Genomic DNA, 23,635 nt, shown 5'->3' with positions numbered 1-23,635 from the left:
TGTACATTATTTTGTAGACACCATTCTTTGTATGCCTTCAAAATCATACCATCACTAAATTCTTTTCGTCTTATCTACAAATTTAACATTGCATGTCAGTATTATCGTAAAAACATACAACAGTATCAAAATTGAACGACTCAAACGACTTTGGCCCTCTAAAACGTAGTTTTCTAGGACTTATAATGTCCGTATCGCATCATTACATTGTTTTCACAAAATCGAGTATCTACACCATCTTCGTTTTGTCCATCGTCGAGGCGAGAATATGGTTGTATTTATTATTTACTAGAAGGGTACTCGCACAATGCAGCGAGATACATCTCGATTTTAATGTTTCGTCTTATTTATTTTTTGTCTTAGTCGATGTTATAATACGGTTTTATGTGGTTTTAAGAAAGTGATAATGTTTTTATTTTTGAATAAAATATAAATATGAAAATATCATAAAATTTTGAAATAAATATTGATATTAATATCAAACTAACTATTTAAAATTTCTCATTTTCTTGTATATTTTTTTAATTCATTTTTTTTTGGTTTAATAATATATTTTTTTATTAAGATAATGATTAAATATTTTATTAAAACTCAATGATTATCTTAATTATATTTTAGATTTTTTATATCGAAAATTAGATGTTTATCTTCTATTTGATTATGTTTATCTGCAGTTGGTTATACAAATTCAAATATGAAGCTTTAGTAAGTTGTACTTATGCTCAATTTACTTGTAATCTTGAATTTTAAGTAATATGCATAAATAAACAGTACTTCATGCATAAAAAATGGTTTTTAAGAGTTTTTGTCAAATGCTTTATAATATAGTATAGATATCATGCTCAATGCCTCTAGTTCGTCTCTACTTCTGCAGTCTCATACCGTCTTTAAGTAAATAATTTGTAATAACAGATCTGCACTATATAGTTTTTCAATAAGAAATTTTTAATGGCAAATCTAGACCATACAGTCTTTAAATTAACTCTTAATGGTTGATCTACGCCATACCATCTTTAAAGTACGAAACTCTAAGTGGCCTATTTAGACCATCGAGTGTTTGAGTAAGGAACTCTTAATGGTCCATCTATAGAGTCGTTAAGGAGCTCTTAATGATCGACCCAGACCATACAATCTTTATATAAACAACTTTTAACGGATGGCCTAGGTCATAAAGTCTTTAAGATGACTCGTCTACGCCATACAGCACGGTCTTTTAAGTACGGAGCTTTTAGTAACAAGAAATATGTTGGTAAATCACGATCAAAAGGAGCTCCATTTTCTTATGGAAAATGGGTATCGTTGTCATCTTTTTCCGTCTGCGACCTCTTCTGTTGATTTTGATGGTTGAGGCTTGCCATTATAACTTGTTTTCGGGACCTAATTTCGAGATTTAGGACTATGATTTCAAATTTTTCCTAATTTTCGATGTTTAAGCATTTTTTTTTGCGATTTTGTATATAAACTACGTAAAAACAAAAGATTTACTTGATTTACGTGTTAGTTTTTAATAGAAAATTTCAGTAATTCAGATACCAATAATGACAATTGTCTCAAATAATTTAAATATTATTTCAAAAGTGAGATTTTCTTCAATTTATGATTAAATATTTCAGAATCAATTCTTTTCTTTAAATAAATTGTTAGAATGATGAAGCATTTGTGAAAATTATATAAGGAAATTAACAAAATAGTCATTTTTAAGGATCAAATTCATCTGTTAGAACTCGGACGATCACGAGACAATGATCCAACGTTGTCCTCCGAATCCCTACAAATTGGACATAAAACCGAGTACAAATCAATGTCGCGGTCACTCAAAGTAGTGTGAACCGGAAGTCGGTTGAGTAGAGCCCGTCAAACGAAGATGTTGAATTTTATAGAGAGAAGAGTACGCTTCCGGATGAGAGTCGCCATATCCGAGAATTTTATCTTCTATAAGGGGTTGTTTGTTTACCTCTTAATAGTTCCATTAAGAGGCAACTTCTGAATCGTTAAAGGGTGAATCTTGTTTGGCAAAAAAAGTCTACCTCTTAATGGTTTTAAAACCCTCTTAATGATTTTGTATATTGGATCTCCCTTAACCATTAAGAGCCCTAATTTCATTGTACACAATTACCAAACAATTATATTTCATTTTGCATTATATCATGAGAGCCTCTTAATCATTCTGACCACTTAATCATTCTGCACCAAATCATTCAGCAATTACCAAACAGTCCCTAAGTGTCTTTAACTTACTGACCGAGAATTGCTCGTTATTGTCTAGAAGCCACCACCACCTCTCCTAGTGATTACGAGAAGGATAAACACTTTGGGTTAAAACATAACGATCACCTAACTCATTGACGACCCGACCTCTAGGTGCCTATTCCAGCCACATTTTCAAACCCAACGGTCATCTTCCAGACATCCCCAACTCCCTGTTTTTACCCCCTTATCGCTTTCTAAACTAAACAATATATTATATCTATACTACCTTATAAACCATATTTATCAAAAGTCTTAAAAATAATTTTTAATTCACAAAGTACTATACATTTATGCAGAAAGTCTTAAAAACAACTCATAATGCATTAAGTACTACTACTTTATGCATTCAGTCTTAAAATCTCTTAATCTACAATTAAAATAACATATAGTACAAGTTACCACTACACATTATTACCTTTTCTTTTCATGTTCCCAAGATACTTTTGACACATTTCAGTTTCACTCATGCATCACCCTCTCATACCCCTATGTCTTCTCTCCATCCTCAAGGTGAGATTCAAACTGATATTCACCATGAGTTATTAAAAGTTCTCTCGTTCGATTGCTCTAGAACTCTCGGTCTCGCTCTCGATATATTGATTCTTTGCCCTTGGTGTAAATCGAACATATTTGTGGAGTCGTTTAAATATGTTGGATTTTAAATATATTGGATTTTAAATAGTCATAAATTTTTTTTCATCGATAGACTGTAATTAGAACCATAACTCTTATTTATTCAAATTGTATTAATATGTAAAGACTAAGTATAACTTATATCATCGTTAAATCTTCTCTACCAAAACCAGTAACACTTCAAAATCGTTAAAATTCACGGCTCCCGCCGCATTGCACGGGTACACAACTAGTTATTACAGATTTGTTTTAAATATATTATGAAACGTTAAAATTTACTAACTTTTGAACATGTCTATTTTAATCATTTTACGTTTTTCAACTTTTTCATCAGCTAGTTTTTCTTAAACGTAATAAGATGATCAGCTATTAACTAATTTACCAAACATTCCATAGAATGTTCGATTTCTTTTATTTTAAAAAGAAGTCCTTATTAATACTATATACATCATTGTCATTTTGCAGCTATCTATGACTTTGAACCTTCAAACTCCTTGTCTTAAATTTCCAACTACAGAATTTACGTATCATTTCTGTTCCATCAATAAATTTTTAAATTTATTTTAAATTTATTTAATTCATATTAACATTCTATCTTTAATCATATGTATTTACATCATGAATAAAAAAATTTGAGACTAAGATGCCGTTTACCAAATGCTTATCCGGATAATCACTTATCAAGTCACTTTACTTTACCGAATGAATATGACAAGGACTAAAAATCTTACCTAGTAAGAACGAAGGCAAGAATCGAGAGTTTTACCCGGTAAGTGAGGACGAGGACTTTTACCATGGCTAACGCTTACCGGGATAAATTGTTGCATACGATGCGTTTTAGTGAATAAAATTGTACCCAGTAAGTAAGCGAGAGTATTGAATTTTACCGATAAGTACTTACCGGATAAGTGTTTAAGCAAATGGCATCTTAGAAAATTCTAGACAAACATATCTGTCGCCATCATCACCCCCACTTATTAACAGTAGTTCTATCAGACACTATTTAATTACAGCCATACATTACTGTTTTCAATGGTCATGGTGCTGCTCTACAAACCTTTTTACTGCCATCATCCTGTTCACCTTTTTTACTATTTTTTTACATGAATTCTTAACGCATTTGGCTAAAATAATAATTCAACACAAAAGGCTGACTACAAAATAGACGTGGTTAAGAAAGTTGACTAACAGATTTCTAAAATAGCATAGCATAACTGTTTGAAGATGTTCATAAAGTACAGGTGTCAGAGATGCTAATAAAGTCTCCTTGCATTGCAGGCCACCATCTTTTGTCTCTACTTTCCTTCCTATCCTTTTCGTACCATTCATTTTATATGCAAGTTTTAGCTACAAACTTCCAATACTTGTAATTCAATTGATTTCTTACTTTACATTTCCTGGTCTTTTTTATCAACTTTTTTGACATTTTCTTGTATTTTTCCTTTCAATTCTAAACACTAAAAAAGGCAGGTACCCAACTGCTACTCCGACGACCTTGACTCTACTACTCGGTGATAGATCTTTTTTACATGGTTGGTGAGTTGCATGCAGTTTTGAATTGGTCCAATCCAACTAGTTGCCCTTTTCAAAGACTTGGACCAAACCCATTTGGGAGATTTACGTGTGTGAATTGGGTATTTAAAGATTGAATTCAATATAAGGTATACTTGTATTCAACAATTCGTAACTTCTGAAACTAATTGGTATGAGGGAGATGGAGAAAAATGGGATTTCATTACCTCAAGGAGAAGAAGATGATTATGATGATCTTGAACTATCCGTTGCTTTGGAGTACATGGGTCCTCAAGTCACTTATGAGCTTCTGAAGGTGCAGCCTTTAGAATCAAGAAAACCGGTCATCCGTGTGGTCGGTTCACCAAACCAAAGTTCGAGACTAACGGCTAGCTCTGACTCTGTAGCTTCAGATTCTTTCTCGGGTTCGCCTTCGGCATCTCCTGGTTCGATCCATGATCAACACGAAACTGATCATGAAGCGAGGAAAGGCCCTGTCGTCACTTTCAAGACTATTGATAGATCAGATAAGAAAGATGTGGTTAGTTATCCAGAAAATGTAACCATTTCAAGGAAGAAAAAGAAAACAAAATTTTGTTATAGATGTGGGAAAGGGAAGTGGGAAACTAAAGTGTCTTGTTTGGTGTGTGATGCTAAGTATTGTAGCAATTGTGTTCTTAGAGCGATGGGATCGATGCCCGAGGGGAGAAAGTGTGTTACTTGTATCGGGGAGGTGATTGATGAGTCGAAAAGGATGACTTTGGGCAAGAACTCACGGTTATTGGTTCGTCTGCTTAGTCCATTAGAAGTGAAGCAGATTATGAAAGCGGAGAAAGAAAGTTCTGCTAATCAGCTTCGACCCGAGCAGTTGATTGTGAACGGATCTCCGCTTAAACCCGATGAGATGGCGGAATTACTTGGCTGCCCTTTACCCCCACAAAAACTAAAACCTGGTGCATACTGGTATGATAAGGAGTCTGGTCTCTGGGGAAAGGTAGGCAACTATATTCATTTTGTATACACACTGTTTTCGGCTTTATATGGCACCAAATATGAAGTGTCCTAATAGATTTCTTTGGATGAACAAACAATCATTTGTGTCCTATGTAAAGGTGTTACACTAAGATTATAGGACGCTTCATATCAACTTACTGTAACACATTTACATAGGTCACTTTCACATGATTGTTTAGTCTTATAAACTAGGGAGTTCATTAGGACATTTAGAGCTTGTTTGTTAACAGCTTAACTAATTTCATGGGACTCATGGTTTATTCGGTCGGCTATACATGATTATTTGGTAGTGGCTTGATGATATAGAAAGTGGCTCGTTCAGTAAGCTTCTAGGGGGAAAGCCAAGTTTTATCCAAACCTACCCCCCCCCCCCAAAAAACATACTCCTACCAATGAAAGATCCTCCCAAACAAAAACTTCCCCCCCCAATTTAAAAAGCATATGCTCCTTCCATCTATGAAAAAACTCTCCCAAACAAAGACTGTGACTTATTAATCCACAAAGTTGGCTTTATCCATACAAAAACTCAATAGAAAACCAACCAAACAGCCCCTTAAGCATATTAATGTCTATTTTATTATAGTGACAGTATGTTGAACCAGTTTTCTTTATGTATGCTTTCCAGGACTTGAATGTTTTCATTTGATCTCTAACAGGTGGGAGAAAAACCAGATAGGGTGGTGAGTTCAAACCTAAGTTTCAGTGGGAAACTTGATCCTAAAACAAGCAATGGAAACACACAAGTTTACATAAATGGCAGAGAAATTACAAAATTGGAGTTGAAAGTGCTCAGGGTTAGTTTATTCATTTCCTTACCTCCAGACGCTAGAAATCTGGTTTATCTTGCTATAGTTGATTCAATTATATACACCATCATCCTGTATCATTACATCTTAAATCTGTTTGTTCAGCTTGCAGATGTGCAGTGTCCTCGCGATACCCATTTCTGGGTTTACGACGATGGTCGTTATGAGGAGGAAGGCCAGAACAATATTAAGGGAAATATCTGGGAAAAGGTATATAGAAATATCTTACAGGGGCTGTTTGTTTTGGCTTAATGATCTGTATGGCTTCTTCTACCAGCCATATGTATGTGTTTGTTTGTGGCTTAATGATGAAGCTGTAAGTAAAATTGGCTTCACAGACTCGGCAGTAACCTGCTAGCATCTTTTCTAAACAGGCGTCAACGCGGCTTCTCTGTTCTTTGTTATCATTGCCCGTGCCACACGGTCAGCCTCAACGAGAGACCAATGAAGCCAGAAATAATGCTACCGTTCCAAATTACTTGGAGCAGAAAAATATTCAGAAGCTTCTGTTATTTGGACTAGAGGGTTCTGGAACCAGCACTATCTTAAAGCAGGTATTTTCATTTCAATATTCTAACAAGAAAACCTTTATATTCATAACTAGCAGGTAACGAGGTGGACATCTTTGCAAAAAACCAGATGTACAAAATTTTACATACGTTTAAGATCGTAGTAATGTTTTGTATGCAGGCAAAATTCTTGTATGGAAACAGATTTAGCGATGAAGAGTTGCAAGATATTAAGCTTATGATTCAAAGTAATATATACAAATATATCAGCATTCTGCTTGACGGGAGGGAACGCTTCGAGGAAGAATTCATGAGCAGGAAGAACTCCTCGGAATCCCATGATGAAACCATCCAAACAGGTACTTTTATCTAAGAAATTTTATAGTTTTGAATCTTCTGATAGAAATTAATAGACTAGGAGGGCTCATAATCATAAATCTAGTTTCAGGTAGCATACCTGATGGCAATGGAACTGATCAATGTATCTACTCAATTAACCCGAGATTGAAAACATTTTCTGACTGGCTACTCGACATTATTGCCACTGGAGATTTGGATGCTTTCTTTCCTGCTGCAACGCGAGAGTATGCTCCCCTGGTGGAAGAGGTGTGGAAGGAAGATGCCATCCAGGAAACATATAAGAGGAGAGACGAACTTCATTTCCTTCCCGATGTTGCAGACTATTTCCTAAGCCGGGTACTTTACGAATTTAAAACCAAAAAAACCCAATAAATCCCACTTGGATGTAAGGTCTGGAGTAAGATGTATGCAAACCTTACCTCTGTCTCAAGAGACAGAGAGGCTGGGTACTTCATGAATTTGAATAACTGAAAGATCATGATCAAGAATTTCAAAATTGTTTTCTTGTGATCCTTTCAGGCTGTTGAGGTTTCTAGCAATGAATACGAACCTTGTGAGCAAGATATACTATATGCAGAAGGAGTGACCCAAGGTAATGGTATGGCGTTCGTTGAATTCTCCTTGGATGATCGTAGCCCGATTTCCGAGATATACTCAGACGATCCCGATGCTCAATTCTTGCCTCTTACCAGGTATCTATTATATCCATGAGAACTGGCCTCTCGTGGACAGCTTATTTATTCTAACCCTAATATGAAGAGTAAAATGTAGATTCTCCTTTTTAGCATCTTGACCGTCACCTATGAGTTTGGATGGTCAACCCTCGCTGCTCTACTCTTTTGGGTAGAGATCAGGTTTGCATATATCTCACCCTCCAGATCCCACCTCCGGGTTGGGATATTCCGTGCACGTTTGGTTTGATTTGGTTTACCATCACCTATTAGTTTGGATTTGTTATAACTATGACTTTCTATCTCCTTCACCCTTTAGATATCAACTCATCAGAATGAACGCCAAGGGGATGAACGAAGGATGTCGGTGGGTGGAAATGTTCGAGGATGTTCGTGTTGTCGTCTTTTGTGTTGCCCTGAGCGACTACAATCAAATGTGGCTTCCCAAGGAGGCCTCAGGGACCTCCACTGTACTTCAAAACAAGATGGAACAAAGCAAAGAACTCTTCGAAACAATGGTTAAGCACCCTTCATTCAAAGACATTCCTTTCGTGCTAATCCTAAACAAATACGACCTCTTTGAAGAGAAGCTTGCCCGGACCCCACTAACAACCTGTGAGTGGTTCGCCAATTTTAGCCCAGTGAAACCGTACACAAACCACAAAAACCTCGCTCAACAAGCCTACTATTTCGTAGCAATAAAATTCAAGGACCTGTATGCATCCCTAACGAATAGAAAGCTTTTTGTTTGTCAAACTAAGGCTAGAGACCGCGCTACAGTGGATGTAGCATTCAAGTACGTAAGAGAGATTGTCAAGTGGGATGATGAGAAAGAAATGGCTTATTATGGTGCAGAGTCAACAAGTTTTTGTAGTACTACTGATGCAAGCTCGACACCATTTAACGGACAAGGGTGAAGTGATGAAGACCAGTCTACCAGATACATCATATCTGGTTGCATTTCCTTTTATGATGTCGGGAACAAACTGAAGTTAGTTATATGTATTATGATGTCGGGAACAAACTAAAGTTATTTATATGTATGATATAGGGGCTAGTTTTTTCATGCATCAATAATTTTGTCATACCACCTTTTCACGAATTTCTTTAGAGAAAAATACAAATTTTAAGATGAAAGATGAGATATAATAATTCACCAAATCATTCTTATTTGGAAGAATCATTTGGTCCCAAGAAAGCTCAAGTTTTTTGTGCAAATATACCATTCTTGAATCAACTGCCCTATGTCTCATGGCTAAAGTTGTTTCTTCTTATAAGAAAGAACCAGAAAAACCAAACAGAAGAGATGGTTAGTAAAGCTCATCTCATTTCCCCAATTAACATCCAACAGATTGATAGTAAAGCCACATTAAGAAACAAAAACATTGCCAGGAGGAACAAAAATCAAAAGGCTATATTGAATCACATATGTATAAACTTAAAAAAGGAAACTATCCGCATATTATTTGCAGAAAGTTAGAACTCACTTCAGGCACTGATTGAAAACCCAGATTGCAGGTGGTTAGCCATAATATGCTTCAAAGATTGCATTCCTTCTGTGTAACAGGCTTCCTCTGCTGTTTCTACTCCTTTGTGTGAATAGATTCATTTTCTTGATACAAGAACACACTTGCAAATTGAAAAAACCATTCGATAACTCATCATTTCAACACATTGTTTCTACGTGAAGGACGAGATGGCTTCTTGGAGTAACAAGAGTTCCACTCGCCTCCATCTTGAGCATAATAATCCATTGGATAATCAGCAACATTCTCTCCACCCTTTAAATCACTGCCATAGTTGTTGCCACAACAAGTTTCAATCTTTCCACAGCAATCTGCACCATCATTGCAATTGGTGCTGGAATTATCTAAAACCACACATTTCCTCTCCCACCAACCAGGGTGATCCCCAAGAGCAATCTCGGCCTCAAATGGGGTCAATAATGGCTTAACAAAAGCATCCCCCCAATCAATTGACAACCTAGGGCATGCGATCTGAATCCAAGCATCAACTGAATCACCAAATAAAGCAATTCTTGCTGGAGATAGCTCCGACATCAATACAATCGTCCAAGATAAACCCTTTTCTCCCATTTTCTTCTCCAACCTATCAAGAATTCTTGGATTTCCCTGTCTTCCTAAAGTACCCAACACGATTCCCCAGTTTTTGGCATCTCGGGATTTTAATATAGCATTCTTTCTGCACTCTTTCATCCCCTTATGATCATATTCTTCTAAAAACAAAGACCCTATGTAAGGATCATATCGAAATGCCTTGATATTAGGGTTAGCAATCATAAATGCTTCTAAATGAAACCTACCATCTGCTACAAAAACTAAAACTACCTCACTTTCCTTGTTGAATTGACTCATTGGAATCGTTGGTGCAGTACACCCAAGAATCTCACCTGCTGACAAAGGCTTAGATTGAGGAATCAGAACCTTAAACCCTGCGCTTTCCAATTCAGGTTTGGAAGCTCGAATCGCTGTTGCAAATTGTATCGTACCGGCGAGAATGAGCTGCTTTGTAGTGATTGAGGTATCAAAATTCAACTTCACAGTATTAATTAACCGTTCAACATCGATTTTAATATCGACGAAGACGTAGAGGCAGGGGATGACGGTGTTATCTACAGGAACAAGGCAGCTGTGACCGTAATGGATGAGTAGATCGGCGTCGAGAGCCGCGGCGGAAAGGTCGTCGACACAGCAGGCGCCGTAAGTGACGTCACCGAGGACGAAGCATCGGTCGACGTCGGCGAAAGTGGTGATGATGTCGGAGATGACTAGGGAGTACATGAGGAGGCCTTCAGGGAACTGAAGAGCAACGCGCTTGGCACCGGTAGAGCGGACACGCCAGACGGATTTATGGATTTCGAAGTTGTAGTTGGATGGGAGGGCGGCGATGACGGCGTTGAGAGCCGGATCGTTGGTGATGGAATCTGGAATTTGATTCTTTATGAAACGCTTCGGCTGACGAGGCGGTGGCCGTCGGATTTCTTCATTAGTGGTGGCGTTAGTATGAGTCGACGGCAGAAGCTCCATCGTCGGTGAAACAATGAGCGCCTGTATGCGGTGGTTGTTGGGGGTTTTAAGTTGTTCCTTTGATCTCAAATTAGGTTTCATTTGTTAAAAATTAAGAATATCGTTCTTGTATTAACGGTCCCTATGGTTTGTAATGTTTTACAAATTTAGTCCCTCTAATTAACACCATTAAAACCATTTGTTGACTAAAAAAAATGTAATCTTATCATATCATATCATATCATATCATATCATATCATATGCATATATAATATATGAACCATTCTTTTTTCTGTAGTTTTGTTCTGATATTCAAGGACAGACCTATAATGATGCATATGGTGGCACGTGTTACTGTATTATTCCTTCGTTAAAGGATTAAAAAAAATTAGATTCGTGAAAGGTGAAACCGTATTAATCTGTTGTGCGTCATCGTAAGTATTTTGAAATTACAATGAGAACAAGTTTTATTTGGTAGAGTTGGTTTGCATGGTTTTTATTCCACCCTAGACCCAAGTTCAAATCATGTTAGTGTAATTTTCTTAGTCAAATGGTGCCACTTTTTGAAGAAAAAAAATCTGTATATTTGTTTTTTACAGTTAAATAGTGTCACCGTTTGAACTTTTTTCCCTATAGTTTTTTCTTATAGTCAAATGATGTCACCGCTTGAGGAGCGATGAGGAGTAGTGATGACAAGGACGACGATGAACAGAGAAAACAGGTGCAATATTAATCTTTCAAGATATTAACCACTTAATATAGTACTGCTGGTGTCAAATGAGGTGTTGAAGGGGGCTCCTACAAGAATCATACGACATTTTGCAATTACCAAACAGTTACACCTCATCGAATTAAAAAGTACATCTGAAATATGCTCATTAAGTGGCTATCAGACAACCCCTAATGAATTCTTACCATTCTTCTTGAAAAACATTTGAAATGCTTGATAAAAAATAATACAGATGATACTATAAACAAGTCAGATAACATGTAAAAATAAATACTAGTCAAATTAAGTACAAATATTGATACGTAGATTATAGTTCTAGTTTATTTGAAGGTTTTTCCTGATAAACTACTCTACTGTTAAATACGAGCATGAGATGTCGCATCTGCCTCTAGCTATGAAAGTCAAAGGGAACCCACATTACAGGGTTCATCTTCTCAAAAGGATGAATTGGTTTCCTCTCCCCATGCCACGCTACCATCCCCTACAGAGGAATTTGTTTCCTCTGCACTAGCTAATTTCCCACCTTGTTTAGAGCAAGGCCTAGGTGCACAAGACTTAAGGACTCTCGACAGGTCTCTAAGTCCACTCAATGAGGACCCTTCATCAGTAAATTTCTTGAGTAGCGAGAATCTTTCCTCAGAGGCACGGAATTCTGAATCTGGTGAATTCATTTACTCTAAAACCACCACTTTTTATACCTTTTGTAGATCTTTTATTTGCCCAATTTAAACACTCGAGTCTTTTAAATATTTTATTTTACACTTCTTAAGTCTAGTACAAAGTCATGAATAATTTCTGCTTTAAGGAGGCCTTAAAAGCCTGTGCTTAATCTTGAACCATTCATTTGTGGCCCGTGGTGAGTGTCTAAATGGTTGAAATCATTGTTTTCCAAGTGTTTATTGCATGTATTCAAGTTTTCAAATGAAATTTTATGCACAAGTTACTAAATCCTACAACAATCTATAGCACTGTCTTTACTTTAATTTGCTGTTTTCCGCTTTACATTCTCGCATTACTTTTCAGTTATTTACATTACAATATTTTGTTTTCTGCAATTTGCTTTCAATTATTTACATTTTCAAGAAATTTACTTTCTGTATTCACTTTAGAATTTAATAACTTAGGCAACAAGTTTCCTTTTTATACTTTAACATCAGTAGTTCACATTTTGCATTTTCCATCTCTGATATTTACTTTACAATCTGCACATCTTTCATAATAAGAATTCGAGTAATGATGGACTACATGCGTTAACTTGGGGTGTAATTAAAAGTTAAGATTGAAATCAATGTAAAATTGGAAAGTTATCTCAAATATAGTATTTTTATCCGAACTATTTATTTCAAGTTATTAATGTTTAATTAAAGATTACATTTAGTTAATTGACAATTGATTTTATGTATGAAAATATATTAACTTTCAGAGTTAAAATAAAGAGAAATTTATAAAACTAACCGGTTTACACAACCTTTTGCCACAAAATAAACACATTTTAGAGTTTTTGCCGGAATGACCACCCGGATCGCCCCCGGGGGAGATCCGTACTATATGGGGGGCGATCCCCCCTTAAGTCTTAAAAAACAAAATTACCCTCAAAAGTCGAGATATAATATCTGATTGACGAAATTTGACCCTATTTTGTCATTTTGTGTTTTTTATTTAACAATTAAGGGGTGTTTTTAATAAAAATGGAAAAATACATAAAGTGTGTCTTTTTACGTATTTAATTTTAAATCGGAAGGTACTCTAAAACACTATTTATATCTTGGAATAAACCGCCACTTCGAAGATACACACAAACATTATCACTTTGACGTGATTTCATGTTTTGTGATGGTTGATTGTGTTTAGTGGGTTAAAGGTTGTGATGGTTTATTGTGTTTAATGGGTTAAGGGTTGTGAGAGTAAAATATATGAGAAGAGAAATGGAAGGGAAGGTGTGAAAAATTATGAAGTAGGAGGTTGGTATTTATAGTAAAATTGGTATTAGAAAAAAAAATCAAAATTTTTTTTAACCCGGATCGCCCCGGGGGCGAGGTCAAAGCACGGTCAACGAGGAATGAATAGTAATCTCGACTTTTGAGGGTAATTTTTTTTAAAAAGACTTAAGGGGGGATCGCCCCCCATATAGTACGGATCTCCCCCGGGGGCGATCCGGGTGGTCATTCCGGCAAAAACTCTAAAATATGGTTATTTTGTGGCAAAGGATTGTGTAAACCGGTTAGTTTTATAAATTTCCCTAAAATAAATATGAAAACCTGAGGTAACATGAAAAGGCTGTAAATAGCTTTAGTACCTGACAAGTATTATATTCTTATGATGTAAGATGGTAACATTATGTCGTGCTAAGATTCATGACGTTTAATATAAATAATGTCGTAACGATAACAAGTAGGCATGTATGTACTCTTGAAAGATCATCTGACCCGATAAGTAAATATTTGTCACAATATAATTGTACTAACTCATAGTACCACTGTGATGTAAGAAAAAATATAATATCTTTTTAATAGATCATTTGTCTTTGTCTTAACAAACTTATGCATCATTTACTTTTTTGACGACTGATTTTTCTAATGATAACTCGTACACAACTAAAAGATTTCTAATCAACTCGTCATCTGAATTTAGTTTTCAAAAAAATTGGACTTTCGATAAACTTTTACACAAGTATTCCCTGAAGAACGATATCTAGTACTTTTACCATTATTACTTTTTACGAGACCACAGTAGACCATAATGTATACCTACACTTGAGATCTATTTGCATGAATCTTTGAGGTTGTTTAAGCCATTACAAACACATTTTGTCCCACTCAGCCCTATTTTTAATGTCGCGCCAAAAGTTAAACAAGTTTTTGTAAGACTCACATAGCAAACGCACCCAGAAAGGACAATTTTAGCCATGCAAGTACAAACATGATTCAGACACCAAAAGTGAGGTACAGAAGAGACTCGATTCGAAGTTAAATAAATTGTCGTTGGAAGGATGTAAATGAAACAAGTATCATACATAAAGACTAACATCTTTCAAGAATTAATTGTTACAAAACAAGAGACAACAATGAAAAAGGACTTAAGATGCAACTAAATCGGGTGTTTCTGCTTCCACAGATATCAAAGCGGTGTGTACCTTCCCGACCCAGTTGTCCAGCCGATCACGCAAAGATTTTATTTGAGTTATCCCCAAAACTCTAGGTTGCACCCATGATATGTAAACTGTTCCATCTACTTGATCGATTATCCCCTCGATAAGATGCACCTGCAATGCATACAGTAAAATAGTAAATGACACATATCCCTCTTGTAAACAGAAATCTGCATGCCCAGATGATGTCAAGAAAAGAGGATAAAAAGCAAACAATCACTATGCCGGTCAGAAAATTGCCTCTAGTTACTAATCATAGATCATGTTATTTATATAGGATACAACAAATAATTGATACCCAGTCCTGTTGCTTCCCCAGATCAAGACCCTTGTAGAAAGATCAGGAGGTAAAACGAAAGCATAAAAATGGTTCATGTTCCATGACGTTCACCATGATACAACTTTTAGGACGATCTTCTCCATCAAGCTATAAATATGGCAGATTGCTGATAGATCTAATCCCCAAATGTTAGTTTAGATTGTCATCAACTGACTTTGGAAATGACATTCACTCTTTAACATATTCCTAAATTCCAACTTAAGGTAATAAATACCCCTAAAATTAGAACCAAAAGCTAAGTTTTTAAGTCGTGAACATCAACCTATGATAAATATAATGAATTTCATCACTGAAGTCTTCCAGGGTAGTGATTCGGCAGTAGACAGTTTTGTTCAATTATCCACTCCATGGTTTATCATAAAGTTATCATGGAGTAATTAGAACCGCCTGATTGGAGAACACCCAAATACTGGAGGTTTAGTCACCCAAGCATCTCAGATGATTTATTAGAGAAGCAGATTGACAGATGAGCAAGTATAACTTAGCATCCTCCATAGTTTCATTACAAGAAATGGTTCACTCCTTCTGTATGATACATAACGTAGGAGCATAGAGCTTAAAAAACAGTGTAACAACATCATTATTATTAGATTTTACGTATTTGGACAGTTAGATTTAGATTATTTCACTTCAGTGAAAGAGAGAGGAGAAGGAAACACTAATGCTGATTCTGACATTCTGGCATTTTGTTTGAGGCAATTAGAAGCTATTTTAAGGATATAAGAATGGTAACCGCTGCTCAACCTTTCATCCAAGTAGCTTAATGGTGAGAACAAGAGACTGTCATTGAAGATGTCTATATGGTTGTGAATGCAGGCAAGAACAAGAGATTATGTCATCAAAAACATCTAGCCTTGTTGTACACATTTCCTCAGCTTGGACAGGATAAATAACTTTTGTTTCACTGGCCTTTTGCCTAAATTAGTGTCCTTGTGCACAGAAGAATAGGGCTGATCATAAGGCACACAAACCCTTTTCTATTCTTGGAGTGGAAGAGTAGTTATAGTTCTGGATTGCTTAATATTCAATATATACATATATTTACACATGTGTGTGTTTGGAATGGAACAAGGGGAGAGACCATTCCCGCTTGTTAAGTCATCCCTGATCTAGAAGGGATTGCAACTTCATGGACATTTTCCCATTTCGATGTTCTAAACAATTAATATTCCTTAGACTAAGAACAAGTATACTTACAGATAAACTCTTCATGAGAAGATATTCTACATCTTCAACAGTCAGTTTTGTCCGCTCTGCAATGATACTCAATGGAATGGTTCTCTCTTCTGATGGTCGACTGCAAGCAAAAAAAAATGCATTAAATACTTCTACAGTTATGTTTATTATTTGGGATTCTCTGATGCACAAAGTCAAGAGATATAAAGATTGTGTTAAGAAATTAGAAACCTGAAAATAATTTCCATCAAACAGAGAATGTTAATCTTTTCCAAAAGCTTCTTCTCGTTCTCCACTAAAGCAGGCTGAGCATTAAGAGAAGCTGCATGAACACGACATAGTTCTTGATAGCGAACTAGATCTCCGGAGTTGAATGCTTCAAGAATATAGTAGAGCCATTCAACCTTTGTCCCTAGCAGACTTTTTATCTGCACGAGTTCACAGACAGCATACACTAAGATTCACAAAGAACTAAAGTGAAACACTTCCTCTAAAAGCCATAAAACACAGCAGGTAACTGCAATTCAAATTAATAAAATCATTTTTTATCACGAGTCTCGCAGCATTTTGAATTCTAATCATCATGAAGCAACTCTCAAAGTGCTATCAGTGCATCTTCTGCATTATATTAACACACTAGAAATTTAATATGTAAACTTCTATAGCATGCATACGAACTTTATTATGAGATAATAAACAAGAATCGCTGATTAAATAGATATGGTTTGAAGAAAATCAAGTGAATTTGAAACTTAAGATTTTCATGTTGTAGGGCAGAGGGAACCATGTCATGTTGGAAGATGACGAGATACACTTACTATTGGATGCGCAAGTAGTTCTCCGAAGTTGTAGATGTTATCTCCCAGCAATGCAGATAATGATAGATCAAATGCAAGATCCTAGAAACAGAAAGTAAAACAGTGAGATATAAAATCAGGAATCAAGGACATGGCAAGGTATATACACTATTTAAAATTTCATTCTTTCATGTAGCATTAAAAGGCATTAATAGAGCTAGGCAAGTGACCTACCACTTTCCACACTCTTGTCTCACTGGAGATTAAGTGGATGCATTAAGCAGTTCATTTTAATATGCAGGTATAATGAATTTTTAGATTATATTAGCATAAGGAAGTTAAAATGAATGATTTATATAATTCCTTTTTCCAAATGACCAATTCCATTGTTGATTGTCCCACTAATAAGCATGGATTGGAACGATTACCTCCAAATCGAGAAAAGTTAATGATAAAAACAAGGTGGAAGAAAATGTCAGAGTAGTGACACACTGTCTCTCCCACGATTTCACCAATAAGTGGATTACAAATGTTTCTTTGTACGTTCAACTTATTAGTTTATTCAAATTAGGCAAGAAGTTTCAGCTTCCATTACTCACTTTTCTATGCCTATCATCAGATTAAGCAATAACCACAAAATCACATTGTTTATAGTTAGACATATAGCTACGTCCAAATTTTCTTAAAACATATTAAGCTGCAAAAGATAGAAGCTCACTTCAATTTTTTTTTTTTTTTTTTTTTTTGTAAGGGTGTCCGGGCCAACGCCCGACTAATCCCCGGCAATTTTGGAGGATAAACATGGCCCCACTTAAATGTCGCCAACACTCCCCTCCCAGGTCTCGAACTTGGGTTCATGACTATGCCATGCCCAAGCCTTTACCACTAGGCTGGAAGGTCTTTGACAGCTCACTTCAATTTGGGTGCAATATTTTTCAAATTGAGCCAACAGGGACCTCCTTGCTTAATTTATTTTCTGATTAATAGGGTAACCCATATAAGTCCCCGTCTAGCCAATTAATCCTAATTAATTTCCATATTTCTAAACACTTCATTCAAAATTCAATTATTAACTGCTAATCCAAGTGGTTGGGACACTTAATACTTGTGAAGCCTATCTGGAGAAAAAAATTTAGGACACTCCCGCATATAGATATTAAGATATATACTTATATAATTGTCAATGGATACATCCATGATCCATGTAGACATAATATGTTTGTATCCAGGAATATGTTGTAATTTTGTGAGTGGAAAGCTTCTCCAATCCCATATCTCTTATGATGTAACACTGCTACCTGACACTGATTATAGACACTATAATTCCAATCACCAGTTTATTAGGGTGTTAAACATTCAAATTCTGATGAAATTGGATAATCGCATGAACCTTGATAAGAAAAAGAGGCATTAAACCACTTCAGGTTGTATTAAAGCATACCAGCTTAAATGAATCTGACAGAGATTCTACGGAGGTGTAAGCCAAATAAAGTAGAGAACTCTTGTAGAACTCAGCAAACTCCTGTCGAGATTTATGATACTGAGATGACACCCAATAATAGTTGGCATATACGGACGGATCAATGTCAGTCATACTATCAAGCGTACTCTTTCCATCATCTAGAAGATTCTTGCACTCCTTCTGATCTCCCTTTTCAAGATTAAAGACAGCTATCTGCATCTTAATGTAAAGGATTGGCTCCTCTATGCGCATCTCTTTTGTGGCTCGGAGCTTTTCGATCACTCCTTCAAGATAGCTAATGGCAGCTTCTTTCTCTGAATATTGCCTAGAGACAGTAACAGCAAAATGTGCCAGCTTGAGAAGGTTGATCTTAGTCTCGAAGTCGGTGATGAAATTATGATATAGCTGTATGAGAGCATCACCAGCCTGAAATACAAATACGGAAGGAATTGCATGAGCATAAATGTGAAATTGACAAAAGGAAGTTCTTTGATAACATGTCTTGCTTGATCACCGACAAACAAATCCATGACATCAAAGTGGAAAGAGAAGGAAAACATGGAACTTGAAAAATCCATAAACTCAATTAAAAAAGAGTGTACAAGTGTTATATACTATATGCCTCTTGACAGCCTGTAAATGCACACAATCAGAATTTCAATACATATCAACCATCAAAAAGAAGGGTGAAAAAGATATTCTTAAAATTATGTTCTGCAAAATTATAGTACTTCAATATAACAGTAACTGGGCACTGTCCTATTTGCTGCTTCTTGCACTTCTTCCTATAAAACCCATTTCTCATCATGTTATAAGGCAGCAATAGGATGTGCTAGGACAAAGGGCGCAATCAGGAACCAACCATGCTCTTAGTGACTTGGTCATTACTCATTAGTATTACAGGTTTATCAATGCTAAGCTGCTATCTCAAAGATATTAAGAAGAACCTGTTATAAAATTTCCAACCCAAACCCATTTAGGTACCATGCATAAGTATCATCAGTGGCTAGAATGATCTATTAACAACAACCAGTAGCAAGTGATGAACAACACTAGCTACAATAATCTATTATAGAGGAAAGCAATCAGAGAGTTTGATGTTATGAAGATTTAAAAGTCTTAACACATACCTCAAACAAACAAGAAAACAAGATAGTGTTGCACATAGTTAGCATGGAAATTCTACTTCTTCATAGAAAACATACAAGAATAAAATTTCTCTTGCTACCGTAGCTGTCTTATGCCATAAAAGTGTGTAGACATCAAAGTCAGTAAAGTTACATGCCTATCTAAAAAATGCATTCATTACTAAGTCTTGTCACTAACGTATTGATATGGCTGTTAAAATATGGTTATAGGATTCAAAAGGCTCAAACATATAAACTTAGGGGTTGTTTTTTAAAATTCATGAATAAGTGTTGTATGAGTATATATATTTGTATGGATACAGGTTTTATCCGTAATAAGTGGTAAATAACAAATTACTGCTTGTTAAATGTGTTGAATGAGAAAAAATTTCAGAGGAGGCGGTCATACATCTTGGGGTATTCTATGAAAATCTGAGAGGTTATAAGGAAAATCTTATGAGCTTATACAGAATGGCAAAAGAAATTAGTCAGTGTCCAACATAAATTTCTATGTATCAGTGCCAGAAGAAATGCAATAGCTACTTTTAAATCTCAAGTATTCAAGATTCCAAGCTCTTACAATCAATCCATTTCTCCTACTTGTATAGGTGTATTAAATGTGTCATAAACATTGTTACACCATCACACTATATTATTCCATTTACTATTTGGCTAGATGCCTATAAAGTATAAACAAATATAATCTAATCAACTATAAAACACACAAAATCACTCCTCAGTCTTCTTTAGATAAATAAGGCAAATCAAAGTATCCAAAAACTTCTTTCCCTTGGTTATCCCTAAAAAAAGAATACACACTCCATTCTTGAAAACCGGAACTTATAATATTTGCAGCCAAACACATTACTTTTCATATGTAAAAAAGATATCGACTTGGGTACAAATTTAACACTAGAACGCAGGAGTGCTTTTAACCCATGCCAAATCCTCGTATATTTAAGCTCCATGAGTATAGCTCTTCACAGGTGTGGTAGTGTGAGCATTGGATGAGACATTGATCTTATTCCGTAATCATTGGCGAAAGAATACAAGCGACAAGGACGGTATTTATGGTCTCTATTTAAAATGAAAAGATAAAATTTCAAGGATCAAAGTTTTGGAAATTAAGGCTAAAGGTCTAAAGTAAACTCACTAATAAAAAAGCAAGGCAAAACAATAAGAACATACTAGCAAGGTCGCACTATGTAGAAGTAACAGCAATATATGGCTTAAGCCTCATGTATGTTCTAATTCAAATATTTAACGTATAAACTATGAGATACTTTTTTATTTATTGGCTTGGCTTTAGACTTATTTACTGTATAATCCTACAAAACATACTCTCACCCGGCATCCTCAAATTTTAGAATCGTTAAATTCTGGCACTCAGGAAACAAGATATGGACGTTTTCATTGCAACATATATTTAACATGAATGTTCTTCTATTAGTAGTATATTCACAAGGTATAATCAAGTTACCAACTTTACACTTAATACTCAGCAGAATTCATAGCAATTCTAATTCCACAAAATTACAATATTGGACGTCAAAGTGAAAGTGGACGAATAACACACCAAAAGCTCTGACTTTATAGAAACCAACACAAATCACCAACTCAGATCTCCAACCCCAGATTTTCATCAACAAAACACCGTTTCCCAAAATCGGTAACAATTAAATCAACCGATGTACACACACACATATATATATATATCGAGAAAGACCTGGAATACAGCGAGTGCAACAAATTGTTCAAGCTTGAGAGTGAGTTGGTGCCATAGCTTCCTCTGGTACAGATCGGCAAGCGTATTATACCAATCGGAGAGCTCCGGATGAGTACTACGAAGAGAATCTAGATACTGAAGAGCTGCCATCGCCGACTGACTCCCGATGATGATGTCACAACTGTCGTCGGAGGGAGGATTAAGAACCGGAGCGTGGGGATTAGTATATAAACCCTTGTTTCGGTGTTTCTTTTCCTCAAAGAAACGAACGATTGATTTTGGGGATGAATCCAATCAATTAAATTTTTTATTTAAACCCGACCCGTTTCCTTACAAAATGGGCGCACTCTCTCCAATCCTTCTTTTGTTTTCCTTTTTGTAAATTACATCAAAATTGCAGAGTTCTTTATGGACAAAAGTTATCATTCTCAGTTATTTTATCGAGTAACATTGTTAATCATCAGAATTGTTAAAAACGTTTTTTATCCGGTAAATGTTTATTGGGTAAGAGTTTTCTCCCTCATTTATCAAGTAAGATTCTTTGTCTTGCTGTATCTCATACCGGGTAACATTTTTGGTTCATGTCATATTCATCCAATAAGGTAAGTGACACCTTCCTCGATAAGTGATGAGAGGCCATCCAATGACCCGAATGATGAAGATCCATTGAGATGGAAGATTGGACCAATCACAGTTTCCAAGTCCAAGACGTTCAATGATGCTCTCAGTGGTTTGATAAAATCTTGTCAGAAACAATCTCTCATCACTTCATCAAGTAGCCAAGGAAATCTTCAAATTCAAGCCATGATGGATGAGATACGGCGAATAATGACAAAGGAATCTAACCAAGTTCATGAAAGAATGAATCGAATATAGGCAAACGCACGAAGGCAACCATCTCGTGATGGTTCTGTTGTGAATCAGGAAGAAAATGCAAGAAGCAACGAATGGGATAGGGAATCTGAAAGGAGATCGGCTAGGAGGAGACGGCGTATAGACAATAATTATAGTTCCATAAAGATGAAAGTTCCTTCTTTTCACCTCGATTGGGAGATGAAAATGGAGTTCATCTTTGCTTGCCATGAATACTCCAATCGTAAGAAGGTAAAACTTGTTGTTATTGAGTTTTCTGATCATGCATTAACATGATGGGATCAGCTTCTGATTAGCAAGCAAATAAATGGAGAATGGTCTATTGAGAGTCGGGCAGGAAATGATGACGGTCATGAGGAGATGTTTTGTGCCTTGTCACTACTTCCGTGACCTTCCCAACAAGCTCCAAAATCTCAAGCTAGGAAACAAGTATGTTGAAGATTACTTTACAGGGAAGTCTCCGTTGAGGCTTTAGAATTTTGTGAGAATTTTGATTGTTTTTGTTTTTGTTTTTGTTGTAGATTCGTTTTTATTTTTTTTATAGTTTTTTAATTTGTAATTTTGTAAGAAAAAACACCAACAATAAAATAACATTTTCAGGCATCGCAATCCTGATTTTCTTTTTCTCGAACTTTGCTTTTTTTATTGATGTAATTATCATCAAAATATTAAATTAATTACACTATTCATTTTCGTTGGTTACACCCAATTTTTTTTATTTGTTTATCTCATGCAACTCTATTTGTCATTTACATAACAATAATTGAACACACACACACATACATGTATGTATTCAATATATATAATCAAAATATCTGAAAACTTATTTATATAAATGAAAATACGATCAATGTATGTGTATTTTTATTTACATACTTGAATATTATATATATATATATATATATATATATATATATAGGGTTGGGTTCACGTGAGACCAACCTGTTTTCGTGAGACCCATGAGACCACATTTTTACACATAGACTTCACAGCAAAAACGCTGTGAAGGTTTAAAAAAAGTCGAACCTTCACAGCAAAAACACTGTGAAGGTTTTAAAAAGTTACCTTCACAGCATTTTGCTATGAAGTTTCAAGTGTAAAATGTTGGTCTCACGGGTCTCACGAAAACATGCTAGTCTCACATGATCCCAGTCTCTCTCTCTCTCTCTCTCTCTCTCTCTATATATATATATATATATATAGGAGCGATCAAATACAAACCACTTAATTTGTACAAGCCGTGCAAACTTCATTCAACCAATCATAATTTTTCATTTTGTTTATTTTTTTTGTAATTATGAGAGGTTGATTAATCATTTTTATTGTGGAGGGTGTTAATCATAGATATTATCATCTTCATTATTTTAATTTTACAAAAATAACAGTTTCATTAATTTTAGAGAAATACATGAAACAGTTTCATTAAGTATTATATGAAACAATTTCACAAGATTAAACAATTTCATGAAAAAATT

The 23,635-nt window shown here is 35.5% G+C and overlaps 3 protein-coding genes across 4 annotated transcripts; 1 reads left to right on the top strand and 2 right to left on the bottom strand.

The window, feature by feature from the left end:
• The first annotated feature begins 3,871 nt into the window (after positions 1 to 3,871).
• Positions 3,872 to 8,824, top strand: LOC112529221 (extra-large guanine nucleotide-binding protein 3-like). The gene is made up of 7 exons (XM_025140380.1): positions 3,872 to 5,389; positions 6,066 to 6,425; positions 6,590 to 6,769; positions 6,906 to 7,083; positions 7,173 to 7,420; positions 7,604 to 7,776; positions 8,075 to 8,824. Exons 1-7 carry the CDS (start codon positions 4,589 to 4,591, stop codon positions 8,670 to 8,672), a joined length of 2,538 nt encoding a protein of 845 aa, XP_024996148.1. The 5' UTR covers positions 3,872 to 4,588; the 3' UTR covers positions 8,673 to 8,824.
• On the bottom strand, positions 4,818 to 10,824 carry LOC112529220 (2-(3-amino-3-carboxypropyl)histidine synthase subunit 1). Of its 2 annotated transcripts, XR_003070905.1 has the most exons (2): positions 9,243 to 10,824; positions 4,818 to 4,907 (listed from the first exon to the last, which is right to left on the bottom strand). XR_003070905.1 is itself a non-coding variant. In XM_025140379.1 (1 exon), the coding sequence occupies exon 1, from the start codon at positions 10,800 to 10,802 to the stop codon at positions 9,417 to 9,419; it is 1,386 nt and encodes a 461-aa protein (XP_024996147.1). In that variant the 5' UTR covers positions 10,803 to 10,824; the 3' UTR covers positions 9,064 to 9,416. The 2 variants fall into 2 exon arrangements, 1 of the variants encoding a protein (XP_024996147.1); XM_025140379.1 differs by lacking the exon at positions 4,818 to 4,907 and having other exon boundaries at positions 9,064 to 10,824.
• A 3,590-nt stretch (positions 10,825 to 14,414) lies between these two features.
• LOC112529196 (26S proteasome non-ATPase regulatory subunit 13 homolog A) lies at positions 14,415 to 21,641 on the bottom strand. The gene is made up of 6 exons (XM_025140323.1): positions 21,288 to 21,641; positions 18,414 to 18,860; positions 16,994 to 17,074; positions 16,407 to 16,603; positions 16,197 to 16,296; positions 14,415 to 14,773 (listed from the first exon to the last, which is right to left on the bottom strand). The coding sequence occupies exons 1-6, from the start codon at positions 21,435 to 21,437 to the stop codon at positions 14,588 to 14,590; spliced, it is 1,161 nt and encodes a 386-aa protein (XP_024996091.1). The 5' UTR covers positions 21,438 to 21,641; the 3' UTR covers positions 14,415 to 14,587.
• Positions 21,642 to 23,635: the final 1,994 nt, after the last annotated feature.

The sequence above is a fragment of the Cynara cardunculus genome, assembly GCF_001531365.2.
Source record: "Cynara cardunculus var. scolymus isolate 2C chromosome LG 16, CcrdV1, whole genome shotgun sequence".
NCBI classification, from domain to species: domain Eukaryota; kingdom Viridiplantae; phylum Streptophyta; class Magnoliopsida; order Asterales; family Asteraceae; genus Cynara; species Cynara cardunculus.
Note: the sequence above shows the minus strand (reverse complement) of the source record. Positions and strands in the feature narration are given on the sequence as shown.